At 33.2% G+C, this 27,233-nt stretch overlaps 3 protein-coding genes across 9 annotated transcripts in view; 2 read left to right on the forward strand and 1 right to left on the reverse strand.

Annotated features, from left to right (window-relative positions):
* Window positions 1–8,312, forward strand: part of LOC129791650 (sodium channel protein 60E) — a 99,587-nt gene extending 91,275 nt beyond the window's left edge. For 2 of the 3 annotated variants that reach the window (XM_055829905.1, XM_055829908.1), the window contains exons 29-32: window positions 777–892; window positions 1,107–1,286; window positions 2,249–2,422; window positions 3,571–8,312. In XM_055829905.1, coding sequence (XP_055685880.1) covers window positions 777–892; window positions 1,107–1,286; window positions 2,249–2,422; window positions 3,571–3,848 — 748 coding nt within the window. In that variant the 3' untranslated portion in view covers window positions 3,849–8,312. The remainder of the gene's footprint in view (window positions 1–776; window positions 893–1,106; window positions 1,287–2,248; window positions 2,423–3,570) is intronic. The other variant, XM_055829906.1, reaches the window with a different exon arrangement.
* A 15-nt stretch (window positions 8,313–8,327) lies between these two features.
* Window positions 8,328–11,766, reverse strand: LOC129791653 (peptidyl-prolyl cis-trans isomerase 5). The gene is made up of 4 exons (XM_055829914.1): window positions 11,492–11,766; window positions 11,175–11,299; window positions 11,033–11,115; window positions 8,328–8,900 (listed from the first exon to the last, which is right to left on the reverse strand). Exons 1-4 carry the CDS (start codon window positions 11,570–11,572, stop codon window positions 8,575–8,577), a joined length of 615 nt encoding a protein of 204 aa, XP_055685889.1. The 5' UTR covers window positions 11,573–11,766; the 3' UTR covers window positions 8,328–8,574.
* A 248-nt stretch (window positions 11,767–12,014) lies between these two features.
* Window positions 12,015–23,951, forward strand: LOC129791652 (mitochondrial protein C2orf69 homolog). Of its 5 annotated transcripts, none has more exons than XM_055829912.1 (6): window positions 12,015–12,350; window positions 18,256–18,546; window positions 20,229–20,356; window positions 20,432–20,536; window positions 20,607–20,898; window positions 22,600–23,951. In XM_055829912.1, exons 2-6 carry the CDS (start codon window positions 18,364–18,366, stop codon window positions 23,224–23,226), a joined length of 1,335 nt encoding a protein of 444 aa, XP_055685887.1. In that variant the 5' UTR covers window positions 12,015–12,350; window positions 18,256–18,363; the 3' UTR covers window positions 23,227–23,951. The 5 variants fall into 5 exon arrangements, 4 of the variants coding, with proteins under 4 accessions (XP_055685887.1, XP_055685885.1, XP_055685886.1 ...); XM_055829910.1 differs by having other exon boundaries at window positions 12,018–12,350; window positions 20,399–20,536; XM_055829911.1 differs by lacking the exon at window positions 12,015–12,350 and adding an exon at window positions 13,888–15,277 and having other exon boundaries at window positions 20,399–20,536.
* The last annotated feature ends 3,282 nt before the right edge of the window (window positions 23,952–27,233 follow it).

The following is a 27,233-nucleotide window of genomic DNA, read 5'->3' on the forward strand; positions in this document are numbered from 1 at the left end:
TACCTATTAACCGCGTGTTATGCATGAGTTTAAGCAATTTAGTCACCTTAAAAATCCAGCTTAATCCAACCTTTAATTTTTTTTAAATTCATCTTCAGCCCAAAAGCTCAACTAAAACCTTCAACTCTACAAAAAAAAGCTTTTAAAACCCTAATTTTGTACTTTGATGGAAAGAAAATGATTGATTAATTCTTTAATTTTCTTTTATTGTCTCACATAAATGTTGCTGCTTTTGTACCATTTTCTGTGGTGTGTATCACCTTCCACCCCCTCAATATACCTCAATTGAGGCACACACCTTTCTCCCCATTAATTAAAATGCAAAATTCCTTTTTTTCTGTGTTCTAAAATGCAAATTTGAAGAAAAAAAACATTTTTCTCCCATCAAAGAACAAATCTTTGGGTAATTTGGGATCTTGCAAATATTTCCATGATGTAAAAATTAAAATAGTTGAATGTACTCCCCCCACCCACCCACCGCCTCATTAATGTTCGTGTTCGTGTTAATTGGTGCGAAAATCGCAAAGAAAATGTAAAAATTTATTTTGCTGTGTTTAATATTGAAATATTTTTCATTTCTTTTGACCAATTTTTGATTGTAAAGCCTGTAACTGTTAAATATTGTCGCTCTTGTCAAACAAAAAAAACTAAACATATTCTAACATACTTTTATACATAATATCAATGTTGTGTAATGAGATTGCTTCGTGTAAAACTGATGGGATTATTTTGTTGCAAAAAAAAAGATCTAACTAAATGATTTTTGGATAATTTAGCACACCTGGACAGCCAGATGTAAAGCCAGTACGTCGTAGGAGCTTCTACAACTTCTTCCTACGTCATCAGGATGCAGTAGATGATGTTGCAGCATCACCATCTGTCCTTAGGAAGAGTAAGAAAACTTCCATTTCACACTCAGTGTTCCATCTCATCACAATCCCATAAAATATTGCCTCGCTCTCAATGTTTTCTGACCATTAATGTCTTTTATGCATTTTATATTGTTTTTATCTTCTCAAACATACAAAAAAATCATTCAAAAATTTTCCGTTTTTTTTTGTATTCCACAAAACAAAATTATTATTATTAAATATAAAAATTCAAAGGTGTCACGCCAAGTGGGACAATTGTGTCTCTCAATAACACTGATGAGAAATGCGAAGTTGTACAGAGCTCATCAACACCTAAAGCCAAAAGGGCCACAAGCTTCATTAAAAAGAAACCGCCTTTAGAGCGCGGCCTTTCAGCACAAAGCGCACTGCGAGTCAATAGAAATGCTTTCGTTTGTAAGTTTTTTTTATCTCTCATTTCTTCCCTTCAAAATTAATAACTCACAAAGAGTTTTTTTATGAAACGATCCAGGAGGAGCTTTTATAAGAAGTTTTTAAGAAATACTTTTTGGTCTGTCTTAAATCTATAAATGAGGTTGATTCTGTTTAAAATCTTTTCTTTTCTTAGAACTCGTCCGTATAAGATTTTTGAAATTCTATGAAAAATCTTTAGCGATTTTGACAGTTTGTTTCTTTCTTTCAATCGTGTTTTCAAAGGAAAATTGATTTTCCTGAAGTCTTTAAAACCTTTCAACAAAATCTTTCAAAAACCTTTAAATTATTAGAAAAGAAAAGAAAAGATTTTTAATAGAATCGACCCATTTTCAACCGATTTTCAAAACAACTTAACAACTAAAAAAACGTGTCTTAAAGGACTTCAAAGACCTAGAATTTCCTATTGAATTCCTAGAAAAATGTAATAAACTAAAAAATCTCGGTTCGTTTCATAAAATCAGTCGTTACTGGAAGACTTTTGAATTATATTTTTTTAATTAAAAAAAATGTTGAATTTACAAAAAAAAAATTAAATTAAACGAAAACCTGACTTAGATTAGGTTAGATTTTGGTATGAAACGCGGCTTTTCCTTTAAGTTTTTCTTTCAAAATTTGTGTGAATTTCTCTTGACCAGACTCTCGTAAAGGATTTTAAAAGAAATTTTTAAAAGAAAAAAATCAGTTGAAGTGCGGAATAATATTTCTTTTCACTCAAAAAAGGTTTCTTTTTTCACATCAAACTCCATACCATAAAAAATTGAAAAACTCACTAAATTTTTTCAGACCAAAACATTTTTAAAAAAAAGTCTTCCAGCAACAAAATGTAAAAAAAAAAATGAAAAATAATTTAGCTAAAACCGTAAGATGAAATTTTCGAAAAATTAATCATTATTTCCCAATTTCCTTTAAAACAAATCAATTAGCCGATGGACCATCTGGCCTTACGACAGATGTTAGTATCCTTGTTACGGAACCATCACCAGACACCCCACACATTCCTGGTGATCATCTACAGGCTGATCAAACACTGGTCCATGTACTCGTTCATCGTGAGAGCGAGGAATATCACACAGACGTCGAAGAGAGTGGAAAACCCGGTAAGATTTAGTTTCTTTATTCTTAATCTTGAAATTTACATAAGAGAAAAGATGATGAAAGATTTTGAGGTGGATTCTTTCAAGAAATCTTTTATTATTCATTTTTTTGTTGCAAGATTTTGACGGTTTGTTTCTTTCTTTCGAAAAAAATCGAAAAAATACTTTTTCAGAATATTTTTGGAAACTTTCTAAACGATTTTAGAAAAACAAATAAATAATTCTTCTAAAGGGCGATAAAAAACGATTCAAAAATATAAACTGTCAGTCTTTTTTTTTCTATTCAAATATGTTATTTTGGCATCCACACAGCCTCACCTGTCAAGGTCTTACAAAAATCTTTTTAGTTTTTGTTTAGAAAATAAAAGATTTTTGACAGAGGGTTAAATTCACAGTCAGACAGACTCGACAAACTTAAAATTCCTTAAGAAATATTTAAGTTTTCTTAAGGATTTCTTAAGATTCTATCAGATTTTTTAAAATTCCTTAATAAACAATTTAAAATTCTTATGTTTTATTAAGGAAAACTTGGGAATTCTTAAGTAAATTGAGCGAAATGCATATTTTTTTATGAATTTTGATGCCCGAATGCGATCTTAAAAAAAATAAACTTTGTAAAATTCGCATTTAGCCCGATTCAGCCTGACCGAAGAAATCTTAAGTTTCGCTTGAGAAAGCTTAAAAATTTTAAATGTTTCTTAGGAGATCTTAAGATTTTTCTTAAGTAACCTTAAGAAATCTTATGAAAACTTAATATAGGACCTTGTTCAGTGACCAAGAAACCCTTGAAATCTTGAAATTTCAGTGCAACAATTTAAGATTTCAAGACTTTCTTGGTCGCCGAATAAGGCCCATTCTTAAGAAAATATAAAAACCTTAAGAAAACTTAAGTCTTTTTTAAGAAATCTTAAGTCTGTCTGACTAATGAATTTCACCCAGAATCAATTTCTAACATAATTCTTTCGCGTTAAACGCCGATTGAAAAATTTGATTTTCATTCTAAATCTGATACAATTAACATTCCTTAAATCTAATTTTCTCCTAAGCTTTTACCGTGAAGATACAAGACATTTCGAGGGCTTAACGTCCAGTTCATCAGGCCTCAAGAACATTGGAAGGGATTTTAATATTTAATTTTGTTTTCTATATAGCAGTAAATGATCAAGTGAGGCGTAGACCACCTGATTTGCCGCCACAGGACGATGTCCACACATTCGGACCGCCAACTTCAACCGTTACAATTATGGTGGATAGCCCAAAGGAGCCACCAGTTGGGGATTTCTCACCCTCAAGCGTAATTGATGTGAATGAGCCAATTGACGTTAATATGCCGGTCGATACGACAAACATCTTCTACGACTACGATGAGACTGTAGCGCGTGACGATGCACGCGAATGTGATGATCACACATCTGATGACGAGAGGTGACTACAGAGGGCAGAATGGCAACAAACGGACAAAAGGGCACCATCAGACAGTTGACAATCTTCAAATTCCTGAGTATTTTTTAAGCTAGAGAGAATTTTTAGGGAATTTCCGCTGCGGAATGAAATTTCAAATTTAACTGAATCAATGAGTCGTGGGGTCAATCCTCTAGGGGTTTTCTCCTTAAGTCTCTCCAAATGTTAGAATGTTAGGATTTTACTGTATTAGATAGCAAAATGTCAGAAATGAGAATGAATTATATACGAAAAAAATTGAAAATTATATAAATAAAATATAAAATACCATCTCTAAAAGACTTTGAAGCAATCATCATGCATTTTAATCCGAAGAAAGTGAAAGAAATCGAAAGTTTCGAATGAAAAGAAAATAAATAGAAAAATAGACCAAAATATAACAAAAAAAAAGATTTATAACAATAGAAATAGGTTGAAAAAAAAGCGAAGATTAACATTTAAAAAAAAAACTTCCAATTTGAAAAAACAAGAAACATAAAAAGCATAATTAATAGAATTTTTCTCAATGAAAGCAGAAAGTAACGCATGGCACATTTTTGAAAATTTTCAAATCGAAAAAAACAAAACTTTTCAAAACAAACAGCTCTTCAATTCGCCAATGCACGCCTAAATATTTTTTTTTACATTCATAATTTCAAAATTTTAAAATATAAATACTTTTAAATTTTTCAATTAAGTCCTACTCCGATGGAATTTTCCATACCAAAATAGCGCATTTTCAATTTGATGAAAAAAAAAAGAATTATTGAAACGAATTTATATTAAAGAATTAAGTAAACAAAAAAAAAGTAAATTTCGAAAATGTTTAAATAGGAACATCATGGTAAAGTGCATATTCTAATAATTTGTATAGAAGAAGCGAGAATTCCGTAAGATTCTAGAAAATATAGAATTGAAGTTATTTTCTATATCAAATAAATTTTCATTAAAAAAAAGAAGAAACAACGTGAACCGTTGGAAAAGTAATCTAAATGGGACATTTTCTTGTTCAATGAATTTTCCAAAAGAAAAAAAAAATATACAACAATTTGTAAATATTGAAAAAAACATTCAAAAAATGAATGAATTACAAGAACTTTTACTCTGTCAATTAGCTAAAGATGTCGATAATTTTTTAAATTAAAAATGAAAAAATTTTCCCTTTTTTCCTTTTATTTACTGTAGTTACAAAGAAAAAAACAAAGAACTACATTAAAAAAAAAACCTTCGCAAGACTTTCTCGCGTAAAATATAAATTTAATTCTTCTAGAAAACGAGCTTATTTTTCTATAACTGTAACAAATGGGGAAAAAACATTGAAGAAAATCATTTAAAAGTGTCATTAAAATTACATTGAAATAAAATACAAAAATTAACACGCAAACGCCGTTTTTTTTTGTTAATAGCGCATAAACAAAGCAGAGCAAAATATCTAAAAACAACATAATTTAGGTAAAGAAAACAAGATCATTTCACTAGGATTTATATATATTTTAGAAAGAAAGAAAAAAAACAGAAGATATAGAAAAAAAAAAGTTTCTTATTTAAAAAATATATATATATATTGCTGCGCAGTTCGATTGAACTGAATCAGAATAATTTGTTAACAAAAACTGATGAAAATTTGTAAATAAATGCCGAAGTTTATCAAATTTTAGGAAATTTATGAGAGATAAAAGAATTAAACCTATCGCTTGTTGGGTATATATCAATTTTAGGGTGGTTTTTTCTTGATGGTATATTCATAAAAGCTTTGAGAATGATGACAAAACCACAAAAAACAACAATTATGGGACACAAAAAGGGGTTAGTCATTGTTAAATATTTTTCCTTTCAAAATATGTACAAATTTTTCACTTTAAAACAAAAAATATTTTTCCAAAATACTTCCAGAAATCTCTCATCTATCTACAATCTTAGTCCATATCACAAAATAAAAAACTTTTCACATATCAAAAAAAGATAGTTGCAAGAAATAGTTTAAATAAATATTTAAGCTGGGGGCTTGAAAGTCTTTTAACTTAATTTTTAGAAGTTATTTTTTTTTCTTGTTAAAAATCTTTTATTTTGTTTAGAAAAGGAAAAAGATCTTCGGCCTTATTTTTTTTTAAAGGGCTGACCATCTAATTTTCAGAATTATTGCAAAAAAAAACAGAAAATGCTTAGGGGTCGATAACCTCCTGATCTAACGATTAAAACCATTAAAAAGTTTCAAAATAATCTTCCAAAAAAAACCATTTTGCATTTAAAGGAAAATTCTAGGCGTAGATCCTGAGAAAAGTCTTTTCTTTTCTTACAAGTCGTCAGTTATAAGATTTTTGATATTCTAAGAAAAATCTTTTATTTTATTTCTACGTTTCATCGTATTTTTGAATGAAAATTACTTTCTGGCTATTTTCCTGAACAACAAATTCTTTGTTTTTGTTTTTTAGAACGATAATAGAACGATTTAAAAACACCCATCTGTCAAAATCTTACAGCAACTTATCAGTTTTTAGAAGAGAAAAGATTTTTATCAGTATCGACATATTTTTTTTTAAAGAAGTTTCTTTCCGAATTCAATTAAAAAATAATCTATGGATACTATTCAACACCTTAGAAAAACTTGAAATTCTGATTTTGAATTTGAATTTGAATTTATATTATTTTTATTTGAATTATAGTCTTGGATTTCTCTTTTCCTTGAAACTTTGTCCAAACCGAATATTAAGGCAAATGATAAATCTATTTTGAAGAAAAAATCTCATGATTTAAAAGCTTTCGGCAATTTGTTAATTTGAAGAATATTTTGTCGTAGAATAGAATCCATGCATCCATTGCTTTCTATTCTGTAGAACTTTAGTCAAACTTATTGATTTAGAAAGATTTTTTTCAGAAGGAAAAGGAACCTCCATCTCTCTTTTTTTGCAAAATAAATAAATAAATAATTAAATAAATGAAGGAATCACGACGTTGGTTTCAGCCAGGGTTTGTCGTTAACGGAGCTTACAAGAAAATAAGAATAAACTACAAGTAGCGTTTTTAGGAAATGCTTCAACAACATCCTTGCCATAGTTCCAAACCTTTGAAACCAAACTCCCACATAGTAGCTTGTAAAAAAAAATTAGCGACGTTAATTGAAGCATTAAAGAAACTACTAACGTAAAGAAAATGTAGGAAAACCAGAGGAACCAACTTGAACAAAAAGTATAATATTCAACAGAATAGCAACTGCTTCAGAATTAAATAAAAAAAAAAAACATTAAACTTCTTTGCAAAATTTCATTTTCCAAATGAAAAAATCATTAAATGTACAAAATATCATAGAATGACTAACCCCTCAAAAAAATATTTGCAATGTGAGGATAAAATTGAAATAGAAACAAATTGATTGCATTGGGAAGAAAGCACATTTTAATGCCTAAAATGCCAAGCAAAAATAAATGGAAAGTATCATTATTAAAAATAAAATTTCAAGAGAATTTTTTTTTATAAAAATTGCAAAAAGGAAAAAAGCGAATTTTGACAATATTATTACGATGAGAAAAAATATAAAAATGATATTAATTCTAGAGAAATAGAAATTAGTTGTAAAAAAAATTTAATGAATTGTTAACATTTTACTTAAAAGAATATATTTAAAAAAAAATTGCTAGAACAAAAAAAAACATAATAAACTAACTAAAATGAATAAATAAAAGGCCTACGAGTATTTACAAACTTAAGAGAAAAAAATAAACTAATTATCCTAATGAATGAAAGAATATTAAAAAAAATGAATTATTAATAAAAAGAAAATTCAAGTTTGTTGATATTTTTCATCAAAAATTTTATTTTTCATTTAATTTTATTAGAATGAAAATAGGAAAATATTATTAAAAAATATATATATTAAAAAGAAAGTTCTAGCGGAAAGAAAATCAAATTTAAAACGATTTATTATATTAATTAAAATCACATCGCATTTTAAGTCTGCCAAGTTAATTATCTCGATCATAAGATATTTTATACTAAAAAAAAAATGAAAAAAAATCACCTTTTCTATATTTTTTCTTTTAAATGAGAAAGAAATTTTAATTATATAGAAAAAAAATAAAAAGATTTCGCGACTATCCATAAAATGAAAAAAAATGGGATTAACTTAATAGAAATAAAAAAAATCTATAGAGAAAAAGTGCTTAAATGAATGAACTTATAGAGATGGAAAGTTAATTATTTATTTTAAATGAAAAAAAAGTATAATAAGTACAAAAGAAAAATATCTAATTCTTCAGTGTATATATACTTTTGTAAATAAAACAGAAAGAGAAACAATTTCCCCCATTCGAAGAATTAAAAGAAAGAAAACCAAGTTATTCAGCATGTGAATAAATAGCAATATTTTATTTGTATGAGAAATTCATCGAAATTTTGAAAAGAAAAAAATGTTTAAATTGTTTGAGCGAGAACGGGAAGAAACAATAAAATTGTGAGAAGAAATAACATTATAGAAATTGAAAAAAATTCTTTTATTTTCACTTATTGTTTGTTACAAAAAAAAAAAACGAGTTGAATGCAATCTCTCGGAAAGAAAATCTGTCTTGTTGAAGTATCTTCGGGAAAATCCTTGCTAGACAGCATTTTTTAATTAAAAAAAATCGCTGTTTGTTCGTAAATTCCAACTTCTCCTGAGCCTTCCTCCTTAATTCTATTTTACGTTGACGGATTTATAGCTAATGCGGAAAAAAAATTATCCTCTATTCGGTGGCATCACTCTTGTCCACCGCAAATTGCTCTTCAACTTTAACTGGAATTGAGCCACAATCCGCAATCACGACATCGAGTTCCGGCTTATCACGCCCATCAGTCTTTGTGTTCTCAATCTGCCGCACAATATCCATACCCTCGAGGATCTTGCCGAACACCACGTGGCGCCCATCGAGCCATGGGGTCTTCTTGACTGTGATGAAGAACTGCGAACCATTTGTATCCTTACCAGCATTCGCCATACTCAACCATCCAGCACCGTAGTGCTTTAGCTTGAAATTCTCATCCTCAAAACGTTCCCCATAGATGGAACGACCTACAAATTGCAACATTTTTTTTATTTTTAATTCTTTTTGAATTTTCTCTGAATTAAGAATAAGAGTTGGTTCATTCTGAGGATGTTAGAGAATAGAAAGCATCGATAAGAAATACCAAGGAAAGGTTAAAATGAAAGAATTTAATCAAAAAGAATTTCGCGAACAGACATATGCGGATTGTCCGAGGACAGATCCACATAATTGGTGGAAATGTCGTGTAAGGTAATTTTTAGAGGGTTGAAAAAGGACGCACCCGCCATATTCTTTTTTCTTTAAATCCCATAATTAATATTAAATTATCAATTTTTTAATGAATTATAATTATTAAACGTACAGGAGACTTTCATTGAAACAATCATCAATATTTTATTCTGTTAGCTACAGCCAGAGCTCAGAATCCAATTACTAATTAAGCATTGAAGCTTTTTTAAGTTTAAAAATTAGGTTATGATGATCTCCAGAAAGGACAATAAAGCATAAACTACACGTAGACTCTCTGCTACACTACACTGCCCATTCGATCCGGAACAATTCCGTTTAAATTCTGCTTTTGAAATATTTATAAGAATGTTTTTCCTATTACTTCAAGTTTTGGAAACGTCTGAAAAAAATTTTTTAATGACATTTTTTGACCCATAAATGTTCTTTTAATTGGTTTGAAATATTCTAGAGAGTTGTAAAGTATTGCGAGGCCTTTTCAACAATAAGTCAAAGGATCTTTGTAGGTTATGTAGAACCGGAGATATGAGCTTCTAAATAAAAACCTAAAAATGGCAATATTTCGAATACTAGGAGACCTAGGAAGTCAAATGACCTATCGTTGGAAAGGTATTGATACCAGCTATAACATACTAAAATTTCAGCTACCTACGACTTACCTAAGATTGCATTTTAGCTAAAATAGACGCCATTTTGAAAATTGGCCGCCATATGCTTTTAGCAGACCAAATCTAACTACACTCATTATCCTTTCTTTGTATGCACTAAGGAACATTTATGCCAATTTTCAAGTTTCTAGCACTGCCTGCAGTCTTTTTCCCCAAATTAATTAACTAAACTATTCCTAAACTTTAAAGAAATCTATTAAGAAATATTAAAAGAATTTTAGATGAATAATTTTCCTTTATCACGAAAGGAATGACATTTTTTTCTTTTCACATACAAGCATTAATAATCATAACAGCAGGTATTTGCATAAGTTATCATCACCACCCCTTTCTATTACAGAACTCTTATCTACAATGATAAGTTAATTTTTTTTTCGTCTTATCTAATCATTAGATGAAAAATGAATTTGAAAATTTTTACTTAATAAATTCAACGTTACGTGGAAAACTATTTATAAAATTAAAAATGTTTTCTTTGTAGACAGAAATGCAGATAAAAAGAAAAAAATCTTTATTCTATTCAGAACGATCATTATTCAATTGCATAGAACGAATTTAATTGATATTTGAATGAATAAGAAGAAGAATCTGTAGATAACAGCCCTGATTGGCTTAAAAATTCGCGCTAAGCCCTTAATTGGCACTACTGCGCACCAATAGAAAGAAGTCTCGATGCAAATTTAACATAATCATCAGGTAGTAGGAAAGAGAAAATTTTAGAAATAAAAGATTTAATATCTTTTATGGCTTTTGGTGTGATTTTATCGATTTTATTTATCCAGAATGAATTTTCATTTCAAAATTCTTCAAGATTCGTCAAGAATATGTCAATTTGTTAGCTATCCCAGACTTCTTAATTAGAAGAAATTTAGAGCAATGCACATAGACGCCACCTAACAACTTCTTATTCATAGGATCGAATCCACCGTTGGACACATTTTTTTCTTCATAAATAAAATGTTTTCCCGCGATGAAATTCTTAATCTTGTGATCTCTTTGCATCTCCATAGTTATACCCTTTCATTGTAATCTTTTGCATAAAAGGCGAATTGTATGCGGGCGGAAATTGGTGTCTCATGACACAGGAAATTCATGATTAGGCACTTAGCGCGGGGAATTGGAGGGATATACTCAAGAGAGCACGAAATGGAAGTGACAAACACTTTTCCCACCCACTGATTGATCAATTGGCGTGATATTGCTAATTTCTGGAAGAATGAGATGTTTTTTTCTTCTTCACTTACCTCCAGTACCATCGCCGCGAGTAAAGTCACCTCCTTGGATCATAAAGTCCTTGATGACACGATGGAATTTGCTTCCTTTGTACCTGTATGAAGGAAATGGGATTAGAGCTCTGTGTTTGAATGGGAATTGAAGAGGAATTACCCTTCGCCTTCTGGTTTTTCAGCCAATTCCTTGAAGTTCTTTGCCGTCCTGGGAACAGTTCCCCCAAAGAGACCAATAACTATTTTCCCCGCAGGCTTTCCCCCAATTGTGATGTCAAAGTAGACCTGAAATAAAACAACAAATGAGCATTGAGATTAGCACTGAAACAAGTTTCCGGGAAAGAATGCGAAGGGTCAATGAATCCGGGAACAAGTTGATGTGAACATAACCTCACACCCAACGCCACGTAACAAAGACTGGACAATGGGGAATTTCTGCATCTCATTGACGACGCATTTCTCGAGAAATCTACGCACCTTTTCGGTCACCGTGGGGCCCTTACTGCTATCTGCAGCCACATAGGCCACAGCCAGGAAAACCAGCAAAAAGCACTTCATTCTGTGAGCCGGCTATACAAAAAAAAACTCCTTCACTGAATTGCTTTCGATCAGAATATGGAGAGATGGGGCAGAGATCACGAGGAAACACCTTCTGGGTCAGACAGTCGGACTTATAATGAAAATCAAATGCGAACGCTTCCAATAGAAATCGCCCACGATTGCAAACCGTCAATTTGTCCACTGCGCCGAAAAAAAATTAAGACTACAGAGTTAATTCAATTCTCCCAATTTTCCATCCTTTCTGCAAGGAAATCGATTTATACTTTACAAAAATTCCTTTTTTAGGGATTTCTTTGAATGCAACAATACATAAATGAATTTACAATAAAGTTTTTCCGCAAGAAAACCAGCAAGATCAATTTGTCCACAAAGATGTCTCATTTTGTCTTGGGAGATTTCAAAGAAAGTCTCAATACGCCTGAGGAACCTCGGATACTTTTCCGCGCATAGAGGTCGCTGCGGTTGTGCTGTCATTTTTTCTCGTGTTTTGGTGGATTTTTCTTCCCTCAAAAAGCACAAAATAACACGGAAAACCCCCCCAGAATCCACTCAAAAACAACTCTACACGCAAATAAAGTGACGCACTTACAAAAGGGTTGCAAATCAACGTGCAAAGGGGCATTCTTTGTGCAGGAAGTGCATGTGAAAGTGAACGGCGTCCTAACCTAAGAAAAAAAAACAACGAGTTTCAGGGGATCAATTTATGGCATTTTATTGATCCTCCTTGGCATCCAAGGAGAAACGCTTCCCAGGCACCATCGAAACGAATCACCAGGTAAGCTTCTTTTGCACAAATCAACCCACCACACTGCCTATTGTTGGGCCAATTGATGTATTTTTGGGCGGAGAATTTATCCATCCAAATGCAAAAAGCCGAAATGTAAACAAACAAAACGCGAGGAAATCCGGGGAGAGCGAGAGAATCTCGCTGAAAACTCAATGGATTGTGGATTTTCTTTGAGCCCAGATTGATGGGATTGTGTGGGTCTTCCTCCACTCCACATTACATGCCCTCCTGCCTCGCAAATAGGCTAATTTTAGTGTAGCCGAGGAGAATAAACGTCTCTCACACATCCTTGGGCTCCGCTCTCGCTCTCTCCGAGACGCCAATTTGTGGAGAGAGATTCTTTTTCTGTGTGGAAAGGGGGAGTGAATGCAAAGTTCTGAGTGCGTCATGAAAAACAGCATTCGTAGAATTTCTCTAATTATGTATTTTCAATGGTCAAAATTGTTATTTTCAGTAAATTTATTGGTTTCTGCGATTTTCTTGATAAGTCTCTTCCTTATTTTTGCAAAAGCAACTGAATAGGGAAGGTTGGGGTTCAGTTGGTCACAATAGTTCAGAGAAAAACATGGAAAAATGCTTTTCTCATTGAAAAATATAAGAGAGTGAAAGAAAATATTATTTTGGTCTAAAAATTTTCTTTTTCTTATTTTTAACAAGAAAAAAAAACGACAAATGAGATTTAAAAGTACATACAAGTGACGTCATAGTTTGTATTTTTAGGCAAATCTTTGAAATTTTAATATCCAATGAGAGCAGCCTCTTAAGTATTTTTTTATATTTTATTAATTAATTAATTTAAAAAAAATGGTGCTATTGAGTTAAAAATTTGCCAAAAAATTAAGGATTCTTTATTTGTTATCATTCCCTCTCACTCTGCCTTTCGTAGAATATCATTTTTTTTCTCTTTTTCTGTCGCATTTTTACGATTTTTCATTGCATGCTTTTTCGCTTGGACTGGTGAATTTTGGATCTTTTAATTTATTTGTAAAAAATGACTTCTTAACGTTTTTAACCCATGGAAGATCGAGGTTTCTAACCTCAAAACTTTGAACTTAATTTTCTCTTAAAGCCATATTTTTTTCAAAGTTTTCTTTCTATTGAATTTCCTTACACATAGATGTAGAATTTATCATGAAATATTAAATAAATTTAAATTTTGGGACGAGTTAAAAAAGTCAAATTATCCACGGTGGCCAGCAAAGTCCTCCAAGGGTTAATCATTTAAAAACCTTTCCCAAAAATGCGGGAGAAAGAGAGAAAAATATTAACTACGAAAGGCAAATTTTTATCATTTAAAAAAAATCCCAAAAAAATAAATTTTTAATGTTTTTTCTTCTCAAAAAAATCTCTGATTTTTAAAATTCTCTTGAGCTCCTTAAACTTCTTTTGGATTTGTTTTGAGTTTCTCTCAAAGTTCTCTCTTATTGCGAGCTTCTCTCTCAAACTTCTCACGCTCTTGGCGCAATCTCCGTGAGAAATTTGTGTCGGGAAAGCTGAAGAGAGATCCGACGATCTCATTAAGTTTTAGTCAAGTAAAAAGCGTCTCGGTGCGCGCTCACGTTTCAGTGCAAACTCGCGTGTCTGTGTGCGTGGGAAGGATGCGTCAGAGAGCTTCAGTACGAAGTCGCGGCTCATCCTCAACGGCGGGCAGTGATCCACGTGAAAAGATCAAGGATTGCTGCCGGAAGTTTGTGGCGTTTATGTGTACACAAGTGGGTGTGGGGGCACTCATTGTTGGCTATGCTCTCGTGGGTGCGGCTGCTTTTATGTCCATTGAGACGCAGGAGGCAAATCCGCAGCTGGAACAGGCAATGGGTCTGCGGAGGAATTGCGCACTGGATCTCTGGGCAATTGTGGAGGAGCACAATTTATTTAATAATTCCGTGTGGAAGCACGAGACGGATGATGTGCTGATGCGCTTTCAGACGGACTTTGCGGCTCTCGTGAAGAAGGGCTACGACGGGAGGACGCCTGATGAGAAGTGGACCTTCCCGGCGGCTCTAATGTTCTGCCTGTCGGTCTTTACGATGATTGGTTATGGGAATATGGTGCCAAGGACACAGTGGGGCAAGGGGACGACGGTGATTTATGCCACCTTTGGGATTCCGCTGTATATTTTGTACTTCCTGAGTATGGGCAAGGTGCTGGCACAGTGCTTCAAGTGGCTCTATCGTTGGTTCCACGAATGCAGCCACGAGGGTGGATCGGATGTGGTTACCATTGACCCAGAGTCTGGACTACCGAAGAAGGTCATTGTGCCCTCAACGGCGTGCCTGTGGGTGATCATTGCGTACGTGGTGACGGGAACGGTGATGTTTGCCGAATGGGAGGGATGGAATTACCTCGATTCCGCGTACTTTTGCGTAACGAGCTTGTGCAAGATTGGCATTGGGGACTTTGTTCCGGGAGCCAATATCCTCGATTCCCAGAGTGGGAAACAAACCAAACTTGCCATCAATTTTGTCTACATGCTCTTCGGCATGGGACTCGTGGCCATGGCGTACAATCTCATGCGCGAGGAGGTGCGTGTGAAGATGAAGGAAATGAAGGAGGATCTCCGACTCTGCATGGAGGATCTTCGGTTGAGATTTGCAAAATGCTGCGGTGGTGGTGATGGTGATAGAGATTCAGATGATATTTATTTTGGTTAAAAGTGCGCCCTCGAAAGCAATTCGCGCGGGAGATAGCACGAGAATTCCATTAGTTTTTTATATTATATTTATTTTAATTTGTGAAAATTGACGGGGTGGCGGTGAATGTGTGAAGAGTGAGAGTTTTTTTTATGGGAAAGGAGAGAAAAGTAAAGGAGAGACGCTAAGTGGGTCAGAAATTTGTGACTTTGCTGGCAGAATGATGGGGAAGGCATCGCCAGGAAAATATTCACCAGGCAGCTATTTTTAGCATGGAAATTTCATGTAAAATATCTCATAAAATTTTCACATATAATTCACAAACTCACAATTTCAACGCGATACATTCGCATCATAAGACGGTGTAGTTTACGTATAATATGAAAAAACCTTGAGAGACCTTTTGGGTTTGATGATCATTCTCATTTTCCCGTCAACAATTTTCCACATTTTCTTACCGTGAAAACATTTTTTTTTAAATATAAAAAGTGTTATTTATTTGTCTTTGGAAGTAAAAGAAAATTGTTAATTTAATTTTTTTAAAGTTTCAATTTAATTAGTAAAAGATAGAAGAAAATCTTTTATTTGTTCTGAATAAATTGAGAAAAGGGACTTAAATACTTTTAGTTTGAATTTAAAATATTTAAATTTTAGCAAATAGACGAAAAAGTCTTTTTAAAAAAATGTTGAAGCATTTATGAATCCATTGATCGCTTATTAATTTCTGACAGAAAATCAGGAGAAAATCTTTTTTTTTTATTTATTTATTTTTTAAAGAAAAGTATATCCAAAGAACATTTTTCCCTTGAAAGATTTTAATTTTCCCTTGTTTATCATTTTATTTTAAGGTCTTAAGATAAAAAAAAACTGGCTGATGTTTTAATTTTTTTTTATAAAGATTAAAATAATTTCTTCAAAAACGGTGTTTAAGAATAATTTTTCAAGGATGCTTAAAAATTAGTTTAGAAGAAAAATTTAGGTTTAACGGCTTATGATTATCAAGACTATTACTAATCCATATTAATGATTCTTGCATTCGAAGTAGTTGATTTTGACAATAATTGGCCTATCAGTGACGAAGAAACTCTTGAAAACTTTGAACTTTGTTGTGAAGTTTCAAGATTTCAATTAAATTTCAAGGGTTTCTTGGTCGCTGAATGAGGCCCAATGTTTGAATTCTGCTGTTTGACGTTTCTTTTCAAACGATTAATATTTTCTCTAGCGTTTGACATTTGTTTGCTGATTCTCGACGTTTCTTTTTAGCTGTGATTCTTTCTTCAAAGAAGCACAGCTTCTGTGTACACTCCAAAATGCAAAGTCATCAGATCGGGCTCAAACTTGGGATGACCACGAATTAGGGTCCCTACATTCCAAAAAACGGTGGCGCCAAAAATCTTTCCGTCCGGCCGTCCGGCCGTCCGTCCGGCCGGCCGGCCGGAACCTTTTGCTAAATTACAAGAGAACGGTAGTAGATAGAGACTTGCGGTCAACGGCAAAGTTCATATATCGACTGGAAGACATCCGATTATGAAGTCAAATCCCACCCCCCACCCCGCCGTCCGCCATTTTGAATAACCTCAAAATTTTGTTTTCGCTATATCTCCGGTTCTATATTAGCTAGAGATCTGAAATTTTGATATGTTGTAGGAGCTATCAAGACCTTTCCAACGATACCTCATTTTCGAAAATCGGCCAAGCCGTTTAGCCAATATGGCCGTCACAACTTTTCATCGAAAATCGGCCATAACTCGAGAACGGCTTGACCGATTTTGATCAACTCGGGCTCAAATGAAAGATATTAACGAGCCCTACAACTGCTCGGAACATCGCAAGTTCAAAAAATGACCGCAAGTGGCGCTTAAATCGAAAACAAAATTTTCGATGAGTTTTCGAAGAATATCTCGAGCACCGCTTTATAGAATTACTTCATATTTTGATATGTTATAGTTGACTATAGTATCTATCACCATGCCAAAAATGAAGAAAATCTATGTAGCCGTTCCGGAGATAAAGCGTTTTAAAGTTTACATGTCATATCTTGAGTTGCATAAGACCAATGCCCCGCGAAGCGGGGCGTTTTATATATACACATATAAAAGTAAAGTAAAATATATATAAATGCATAGATATATACATTATATATACATATAAAAATGCAAAGATAAATATATATAAACTGTAAAGATAAAAATTAAATATAGCATGGATGGAACAGTATAAAGCGAAAGAACGGTAAGTAAAACTTACGGGCTGTGATTCTTTCTTTGTCAGTGAAATGTGAAATTGACGGAAAATTGGGGATGGGCAAATTTTGAGTAAGGCTTTCTCGCGTACCGAATCACAGCCAACGCCCACGATTAAGGCTTTTCACAAAATTTCTTCGCGTTGGCTGTGATTCGGTGCGCGAGAAAGCCTTCCTCAAAATTTGCCCATCCTCAATTTTCAGTTAATTTCACATTTCACTGACAAAGAAAGAATCACAGCCCGTAAGTTTTACTTACCGTTTTTAACGTTATTTATTTATTTTTCAACAAATTGACATTTATTTAATTTTTTTTAAACTTTTTTCTAACGTTGATATTTGTTTTCTAACTCTTATAACGATTAACATTTCACTTCAAACTTTAGACTATCCTCTTTTTTTTCAAATCTTTACATTTGTTATTAAACATCTAACGTTTTACGTTTATTCTCTAACATTTGGAATTTATTCTAAGGTTTGGCATGTCTTGTTTTAAAGTTTGACATTTAATTTCTTTCATTTGACTTTTCTTTCCTAATTTCTTAGTGTTTATCCTTATAGTTTGATATCTTTTCTAACGTTCTCATTTTTTTCTAGCTTACATCGTTTGTTTTCTAACGTTTAATATTTCTTTTAATATCCCTTGAACATTTTATTTCTAAAGTTTAACTTTTTTTTCTAACCTTTTTTATTATTTCTTCTTGCATTTCGACCGTTTAACGTTCCCCTAATGTTTGAAACAACTCCGGGTACAGCTTCGTTTCTTTTAGCTAGAAAATTATTGCTTTCAAAGTGATTAAAGAGAAGCCTAATCTAGCCTAATCTATATCTCAATTTTAAGGGTGTTTATACACCCCAAAATACCCTCCAACGCAACTATTTTAATCACCGAAAACTCTAAGAAAATTCATTTCGAATAATTTTCTAGAAAAAAATCAATTTATATAAACATTCTCCCCACTCAATTGACTTATTAATAACTTATCAAAATAACAAAAATTGAATATAACTTCTCTCCCAGGGACTCTCGCGCAATATTCACGCTCTAGGTAGAGTTGGACGACGGGAGAGGAAAGGGGAGAACCGACGAAGGAATTTACTTGGGGCGTCGCATCGGAAACGACGGAGAATGCTGGGGAATAACCCAGCAAGATGCACCGGTGGCGGTGGACCAATTCGCCTTACGGGCGTCAGTGGTTTCGAGGGGCGCGTAAATGATGTTATCTACTGCCCACCACTTCAGAAGCATTCTGAGGCGGATGGAGAGGAGCCAGAAAATACGGCAGTTGTCTATTTTGGCGGAGACATTCAGGTAGGTCCATCCCAATCGATGTTGAAGCTTCAAAAGAAAAGTTTTTCTTCTCTTTTTTAATGGACAGCGTGCTTCATTTTAATGAGGAGATAAAATTAAAATATTTAAAGCATTTTCTCTCTCTCTTGTCTGTGAAGATCACAAATGAATGGGGAAGGAGGGGGGAGGGAGGGTATAATAACTAATTTTAGATGTTGGTTCAATTTGATTCATTTTATGCGAATATACTGAAATTGTTTTTCAATACATTACTAACTCTCTTCATAGTAAGTCTCCCGTCTCTCTCTCCCGCTCTCTCTTAGAACGAGCGTATAAAGATCAAAAGCACGTGAAAAGATACGGAAATTCTTTTTCTCAGAATTTATCTCTTTTCTTTCAATTTAATTCAATGCGGAATTATAAACAAAATACCGAGAGAATGCAGCAAAAGTTGGAGATGTTTATTCAACTCTAAGCATTTTCTGCAGTTTAGTGTTTTTAGCTGTGTTTCTTTCAGACACAGCTTTTGTGTACCGAGCAAAATCGAAAGTCGTCAGATTGGGCTCAAACTTGAGATGAGCACGAATTAGGTTCCCCACATTCCAAAAAACGTATGCGCCAAAAAATTTTTTTTCCGGCCGGCCGTCCGGCCGTCCGGCCGTCCGGAATCAATCGCTAAATTGCGAGAGAACGGTGATAGATAGAGACTTGCGGTAAACGGCAAAGTTTAAATATCGACCGGAAGACATCCGATTATGATGTCAAATTTTACCCCCCACCCCCCCGTCCGCCATTTTGGATAACCTCAAAATTTTGTTTTCGCTATATCTCAGCCCCTGTAATAGCTAAAAATCTGAAATTTAGATATGTTGTAGGGGCCATCAAGAGCTTTCTAACGATACCTCATTTTCGAAAATCGGTCAAGCCGTTTAGCCAATATGGCTGCCACAATTTTTCATCGAAAATCGACCATAACTCGAAAACGGCTTGACCGATTTTGATCAACCCGGGGTCAAATGAAAAATCTCAACAAACCCTACAACTCTCTAGAACATCCAAAGTTTCAAAAGTGACCGCTAGGGGGCCAAAAATCAAAAACAAAATTTTCGATGAGTTTTCGATGAATATCTCGAAAACGACGACATAAATTTTTTTCATTTTTTCATATGTTGTAGCTGACCATAGTATCTAACTTCATGTCAAAAATGAAGAAAATCTATGGATCCGTTCTCGAGATATAGCCTTCCAAAGTTGGCATGTCATATCTCGGGTTCTACAAGTGCGATCTTGATCAACTCAAGCGCAAATGAAAGGTTTCGAGAAACCCTACAAATGTCTAGAACATTGCAACTTCGAGAAATGACCGCAAGAGGCGCTAAAGTCAAAAACAAAGTTTTCGAAAATTTCGAACTCGAATTTTTCGAAAATGGTGACATAAATTTTTCTCATTTTTCGATATGTTATAGTTGACTTCAAGACCTTTCAAACAAAAAAAAATTATGAAAATCTATGGATCCGTTCTCAAGATATGGCCTTCCAAACATTTCTTGGGGGATGACTTTTCTACTTTTCCCGACTTTGCGCGTATTTTAGTTAATTCGCATTCTAGTTTGCTCTCACAAAATTGGTACACTGAAAGAAACACAGCTCCCGTAAGCTTGGTCAGCTTACCAGTACATTTTCACCTTTTATTCTTTTGGCAGGATTTCCCTGAAAATATGCAAGTCCATCGGGACAGTAAGGCCTACATTAAGTATAATTTGGAGAATACAGCACTAATGCTGCGGAATAATTTCCCAAAGTCCCACATTGTGATAATAAAGGCCGTCAGGTAAGAATTTGAGGGGGAGAGTTTGATAAAATTCTTCCGTAGAGTAAGTGTTCCCTATTTCATCTTCCTTCCTAGAATGGAATTCAAAACATTCAGCTGCTATGATAACTTTGTAAGGGGCTGCAATGCCGGCATTCCCGATCATACACCCATGAATCATGCGTTGCAGCATCTTGAAAAGTAAGGAAAACTTTCACTTTTTTGGTGAAATTTTTTTTATTTTAAATGAAATTTTTCCTTTTGCGTAAAGACTCCTCCAGAATATCCCTGTGAGGATTCGTTCAATCCCGGAAAGTGAGCTCATCAGCCAAATTACAGCTTCGGCAAATTCCGCAGCAGCAGCATCAACGGCGACAACGTCAACGGTAACATCGAATTCCGCGGGGCAGGATACAGGGCAGGATATGGATATTGATATACTACAGGTGCAGGATACGGTGAATGTGGAATCAGATAGTGGAATTGGTGGTTTCTCCTGTAAGGACAATGCATGCAATTCAATTCCAAGACTACCGACGGATTTATCTCTCGATTTACTTCAAGTGAGTTTTTCTTTTTTTATTTTAAATCCTTTCAAATTTCAAAGACGGTAATAGATGAAAAGGTGAAATTTTCGAAAGGTTGAGGATCTATAAAAATGCAGATTTTTACGCCAAAACTTCTAGCCCTAAACCTTTCATGGCCGTCATTTTGAATCATTTTATTTTTTGAGATTTAACACTGCGGTTTCTTGCAAAAGATAGTTCTTATAGAACGCTAGAACTTTGTTAGGTGACTCAAATTCTAAGTTGCTGTCGGTTTCAGCAAAATGAAGTCAAAGCCTAATTTTTACTTTATTCTTTGGTATAGATTCTACAGTTCTACAGATAAAAATGTTTAATTTAAGTAATGTTCTTCTCACATTAACAGTGTTTTGAAGTTGATGAAACTATTGAAAATTTTCATGAAAACTTTGGTATTTATTTCTAAAATTTCATGAATTTATTGGAAAATTTCAAGGCATATTTTTTGCATTTATTTTTCAAATTTCAATAGAAATTGATTTTCACTATGATTTGGTTTTCAGATTTTTGCTTAGAAACTCAATTTTCTATTCATTTCAAAATTAGAAATTTCTAAAAAATATATTTGCTTTCACAGTTTGAGATTTTCTCAATCTTAAAATATTTTCATCCCTTAATATTTGTTTAGTTTTATATTAAAAAAAAAATTTCTATAATTTTTTTGTTAGCTGGTTATTAACTATTTATTATGCTTCCTAGAATTCTTATTGAAAAATAGTTATTTTTTACAACAGCTTACATAATGTGAGCAGTTTTAACATTTTTATAGCTTCTAAATATTTTAGAATAATAAAATAAAATAAAAACAAAAATATTAAGATTCTGATTTTAGTAACTTGACTTTACTCAGTCGGACTTAAAAATTTAAATCTGTTTTTAAGTCGGTCTTAAGGCTTTAAGTCAGTTTTTTTTTAAATCTGATTTAAAAATTTTAAGTCAGTCTTAAAATTTGTAAATCGGTCTTAAAAATTTTAAGTCAGATTAACAAATTGCATATTTTTCAATCAATTTTACAAATTTTTATGGGAAATTGTCAGACGCACTTATTGGAAATTAAAAATTGAAAAGTTAATTAAGTTAGTTAATTTGTAAAATGTTATTCTGACTTAAAACCTTAAGACCGACTTACAAATTTTAAGTCAGACTTAAAAAAATTCACCTAAAACCTCAAGACTGACTTAAAAACCAACTTAATTTTTTAAGCCCGACTAAGTAGTGAATTGCACCTCTGAAGTTTGTAAACTTTTTTAAATAAACTTATCTTCCCGGAACGTTTTAATGTGTTCCCGGAAAGTGTCATAAGTGGCTGGAAGTTGTGCGTTCATCCTGCTCATTGCATAAGGAAGTTTCTAAGGGATCTCAGGAACTTCCTTATCAACACCCGGTTGATCCTTGATTTCATTTAGGGGACAAAATCTGTCTATTTTGGGAAGACTCAGATTTTGTCCCCTAAATGAAATCAAGGATCAACCGGGTGTTGAAAAGGAAGTTCCTAAGATCCCTTAGAAACTTCCTCATGCACTGAAAAGGATGGATGCACAATTTGCAGCCACTTATGACACTTTCCGGGAAGAAGAGTTTACTCAAAGAGTCGCTTCTGGAGTTTTTTTTTCCTTAAAAAACTCAGACAAAAAGTTTTCAATTTTATTTTTAAAATAAAACAATAAATTTAATTTTCAGGCCGCTGAGGAGTCCGTGGGCTCAGCGAGTGTTCCTAATGCCAGCGATTTACTTTGGTGGCGTGACAGCTTAAACTTGGATAAGGCACAACTCACCCTGATTGCTTTTAGCAAGGGTAGTGTGGTACTCAATCAGTTCATCTATGAGTTCCACTACCTCAAGACACTCACGCCCGATGATAGTAGCATGATGAGGCTGGTGTCGCGCATACGTGACATGTACTGGCTCGATGGGGGTCACAGTGCACCCAAGAATACGTGGATCACATCACGGAGCTTACTGGAGACACTCACACGGCTGAATATTAATCTGCATGTGCACGTGACACCGTATCAGGTGTTGGATGATCGTAGACCGTGGATAAGGCGCGATGAGAAGGCCTTTACGGATCTGCTGAAGAGGCTGGGAGCATCCCTGACGCGTATGTTGCACTTTGACACGGGCGTTACGAACCTCTTTACGCACTTTGAGGTGCTCGAGGTTTTCCGACAGGCCGCGCCCGAAGTGCCAGCACAGCCGGAAGTGGCGCCCACAGAGGGAACGTCGTCCACGAGTACGGCAGCAGCAGCCTCAAGTGGTGGAGCGTCTCAAGAGGCGTCCAAGAGCGCCGATGGCGAGGACAACTGACAGAGATCCAAAATATCTCGCATCTCTGTTGCAGAGTGAATGTTCAATTTTTAAATTTTTATGTGTGAGTGAATGTTTTTCCCTCCTTTTCCCCCCTTTGTATGTGTGTGTGTGTTTCCTTTGAAAAAAAAATGTCTATATACCCCTTCTTCCCCTCAATCCTCTGTAGATCCCCCCCAAAAAAAATCCTCCCCATCATTCCCATTTTTTTATTATTTGTTTTTTTTTTGTCTCGAAGCCATTTTTTTTTAATTTTTGATTCATCATCTGAATCAAATTACTGAGAGAAGCATTTTTTTAAACATTGAGAGAGACTTTTTAACCTCTAATCAGTTCTCTAGATTAGCGCATTTTTTTTTATTAAGTTCTATATTTTCAATTTTATTATTTTCATCCCAACTAGTCTCGAAAAAAAAAGAGATTTGCGCATGTGGAATGTTTTAATTTCCACAAAATGATTTTTTTGGCACTGAAAATTCATTTTCAAAAAAAAATTGTAAATATATTTTGTAAAAGAAAATTGTCTTTTCCTAAAGAAAAATCCCTAAAAAATTTGGAATGTGAGATTTTATGCAAGAAACTCTCAAGATTTTAACTCTAAAATAAAATATAGTTCTTTGTGTTAAACACATTACCAAAAAAAAAGAAAAACAAACAAAAAGGTTGAGAACGAAAAATATCACAGAGACAAATTGATAAAAATAAAATAAAATCTATCAGAAAAAGTGAGAAAATGTTTTTTATTTATTCATTTTTTAGTGCTGAGAATTCTTCGTTTCGATGTTAGAGACCCTCAAAAGCCCTCAAAAAGGTCAGAGAGTCAAAAACTTTATCAGAGATCGAAATAAATTCATTTTATGCTAAAATTTAATTTAAAAAAAAAACATTAGAAGAGAAATCTTCTAACGTTAAAAAAATATCTGTCAAAAAGTTTGAAAAGAAACGTCACACGTCAGAAAAAAATCGCCAAATTAGAATAAAAACGTCAAATTAAAAAAAAATTAACTGAAAAGTGAAAGAATTGAAACGTTGAACGTTAGAAAAAAAACTTAAAAGAGCTGTCAAATGTTTGAATACAAATGACAAAGTAAAAAAATCGTGAATCATTCTAAATTAGCATCAAACGTTAGAAGAGAAATGTCCAACGTAAAGATTAGTAAAGGTACAATATCAAATCTTTTTTAATCAATTTTTTACGTTTCTTTGAATTAAAAAAACATATAAATCATTTTTAATAGATTCTTGGTCACGCCACTGTTTTAATTTTATTGGTTTGTCCAATTTTTATCTGAATTTCTAACCTAAGATTTTTACCAATTACATTCAATGAAATTACTTATTATTATTATTAGAAATCCGTGTAAGTTGGACAAATCAATAAATTCTTTAAACTTAATAGGCGTTAAAGGGTTAATCCCGTTAATTCTCAATTCTCCATTAGATTTTTTAATTCAATCATTTTGATCATTTTAATTTATTCAACAAGTTCAACAATTTCCTTTTCATTTTGTAGTTTTGTTTGTCTATTTTTATCTTTTCTATTTTCAGCTTTTCATTGATAGATCTCTACAGTGGACGAAATTTAGATAGGTCCGGCCTATTATTGCTTGATTTTGGTCAGATGATTGGGAAACCTAATCCAAAATCAACCAAAAAGTATAGCCTACATCCTTTTACAATAGAATATGTTCAAATTATCCACAGGATTTTGATCCTGGGAAGGTTTTGGGCAAAAATCTGAAAAATGGCCAAAAATGAAGCGAAGTTCAAATAGGTCCATTTGAGTTTTTAAAGCCAATAATGCTTCTTTTTTAATTTTTTCAACGCAGTCCCCTAGGGGAACACAATATTGACCGATTTGAGTGATAATTTGGCCAAGGGACCCCAAACCGTAGCCCCAGGATTCCCCTGAAAACCCCTTGATACACCTCCGGAGGATTTCTTTGATAACTCATAGGAAAAATTTTTTTTTGAAACCAAATTTTTTGCAAATCGATAGAATATCATCCCTACAATGATATCCTTTGCAAATTAAAATTTCCTGGAAAAATTTCTTTAACAAAATAATTCACTAACTATTTCAAGTGGAGGGTCAAAGTACGCCCTGTTTTACTTTATACCCATTTTATTAATAAAATTCGATTTTTTTGGCAATTTTTAGATCTCGCCCGTAATTATCATTAGTTTTGCTATGAAACTGCAAATAAAAATTATAGCGTTAATTACGCAAAATTTTCAATGGACTTGCATTGAAAATGCGACATGAAAGCGCCGCTTTGCAAATTTTCTCAGTGTGACGCCCAATTTGGCACGCACGAATGTTTTGAGAAAGAGACAGATGTATGAGATGGGTATAGTTTTTGATCCTTTGCGAATTTGGATCAAAAATTATGCCAAAAAATATGAATTATTGGATGAATTCTCGCCATAACTTTATTCCAGGGACATTAATTAATAAGTTTTTCCGCTAAAAATATCAACCAATGATATTTTGAGGGAAAAATGGTGTAAAAACACCATAGCATGACACTTCCATACAAACATGATGTGTGAGTGTGTGTGTGCATGTTTTCATCGTGGAGCACCCCTAAGCGTGTGTTGCGCAGCTTTTATACTGCCTTCATGCCACAATAGGAAAAGCGTGGATTCAGCATGGGTTTTGCGGGACGGCTTTTTGTTGCAAAGGTCGCGAGTTCGAATCCAATTAATAATTTATTTTTTTCCCAATTTATGTTTTTTCCTTAATAATTTTCATCCCTTTCTTTCATATTAAGTCATTTGGTACGATGTGACGTGAAATAAGATGAAAAATATTCGATTTTAACCTTTTTTAACACTTTAATCTCCTTTTATTTTTATTGCGCCAAGAATTTTTATTTTACCAATTAAAAAATTATTTCTATAATTTGTTATTTTTAAATTAATTACCTACTGTAATAATCTTAGGAAAAGTTGTTGGGAAATACGCTACCATAGGTCAAAATTAAATACAAATACAGTCATACCCCGCTTAATCAAGTCTTGGTTAAACCTTCTTACGAATTAAAATTAATTAATTAAATTATTTTTAATTAATTTATCAATTTACGCCAGACAAACCAACCAACTAACCAATTATAAAATTAATTGGTGAGAAGAGTTTAACCAATACTTGATTAAGCGGGGTATGACTGTATACACAAAATATTTTTATTTTCATAATTTCATTTTTAAACTTAAGGGTGACGCATTTATCTTTGTATGATTTGGTGGAAAATTCTTAAGTGTGTGGTTCACCAGAAAAGAAAGAAAAAAAGAGAACACATTTAAAGAGTGTTGTTCATTTCTCTTTCAAAAGTTCTTAAGGATTTATTGAATTTAATAATTCAATTAATAAATCTATACAATTTCCCTGATTTTATTAAAAAATAAATTAAATAATTAAATACGCTCACCGGAAGGGAATTAAAAAAAATCCTCATTTTCTCAACCTAAATAATTAAATAATTAAATTAATTAATCTATAAAATTTCCCTAATTTTAATTTAAAAAAATAAAAATATTTTGTGCATATTTGTATTTAATTTTGACCAAATTTCCCAACAACTTTTCCTAAGATTATGTGACTTTTCCACCTTGCCATCCTCTAAAACTCTTTTTCTCTTTAAAAAACTGATTAAATTTAAAATATTTTATTTAACCTCTAGGCCGCCAAGCGGGGTCGTTGAACGACCCCAGCCCTATATTTCGTGCTATAACTTAATAAATATAAAAGATACCATTCCCATCTTTTGGAAATAAGTTCTTTGGTTATCTGAGGAGGTTGTGTAAAAATTTCAGCTCAATCCGTCCACCACAAGAAAAGTTATTAACCTGCTGGCCGCCAAGACCTTGGAGCTTCCTTAGAGCGCCAAGGTGGGGTCGTTGAACGACCCCAAGAAGGAAGTCGATTTTCTCATAAACTATAAAACCGGGAACTGTCGGGTCACTACCTTTAGACTCCTTATATAGTCCTCTTGCCACTGCTT

This window comes from Lutzomyia longipalpis, chromosome 3 (genome assembly GCF_024334085.1).
Source record: "Lutzomyia longipalpis isolate SR_M1_2022 chromosome 3, ASM2433408v1".
In the NCBI taxonomy this organism is placed as follows: Eukaryota; Metazoa; Arthropoda; class Insecta; order Diptera; family Psychodidae; genus Lutzomyia; species Lutzomyia longipalpis.

What these genes read in the sequence shown, in the direction of transcription:
- LOC129791653 (XM_055829914.1), bottom strand. Translation starts at nt 11,572, where the DNA reads ATGAAGTGCTTTTTGCTGGTTTTCCTGGCTGTGGCCTATGTGGCTGCA. An exon ending in GCCCCACGGTGACCGAAAAG is followed by an intron (nt 11,300 to 11,491) that starts GTGCGTAGATTT and finishes GTTTTATTTCAG; the next exon opens with GTCTACTTTGACATCACAAT. An exon ending in TCGCGGCGATGGTACTGGAG is followed by an intron (nt 8,901 to 11,032) that starts GTAAGTGAAGAA and finishes TGCAATTTGTAG; the next exon opens with GTCGTTCCATCTATGGGGAA.
- LOC129791652 (XM_055829910.1), top strand. Translation starts at nt 18,364, where the DNA reads ATGCTGGGGAATAACCCAGCAAGATGCACCGGTGGCGGTGGACCAATT. An exon ending in ATTTTGGCGGAGACATTCAG is followed by an intron (nt 18,547 to 20,228) that starts GTAGGTCCATCC and finishes TTCTTTTGGCAG; the next exon opens with GATTTCCCTGAAAATATGCA. An exon ending in TATCTCTCGATTTACTTCAA is followed by an intron (nt 20,899 to 22,599) that starts GTGAGTTTTTCT and finishes TTTAATTTTCAG; the next exon opens with GCCGCTGAGGAGTCCGTGGG.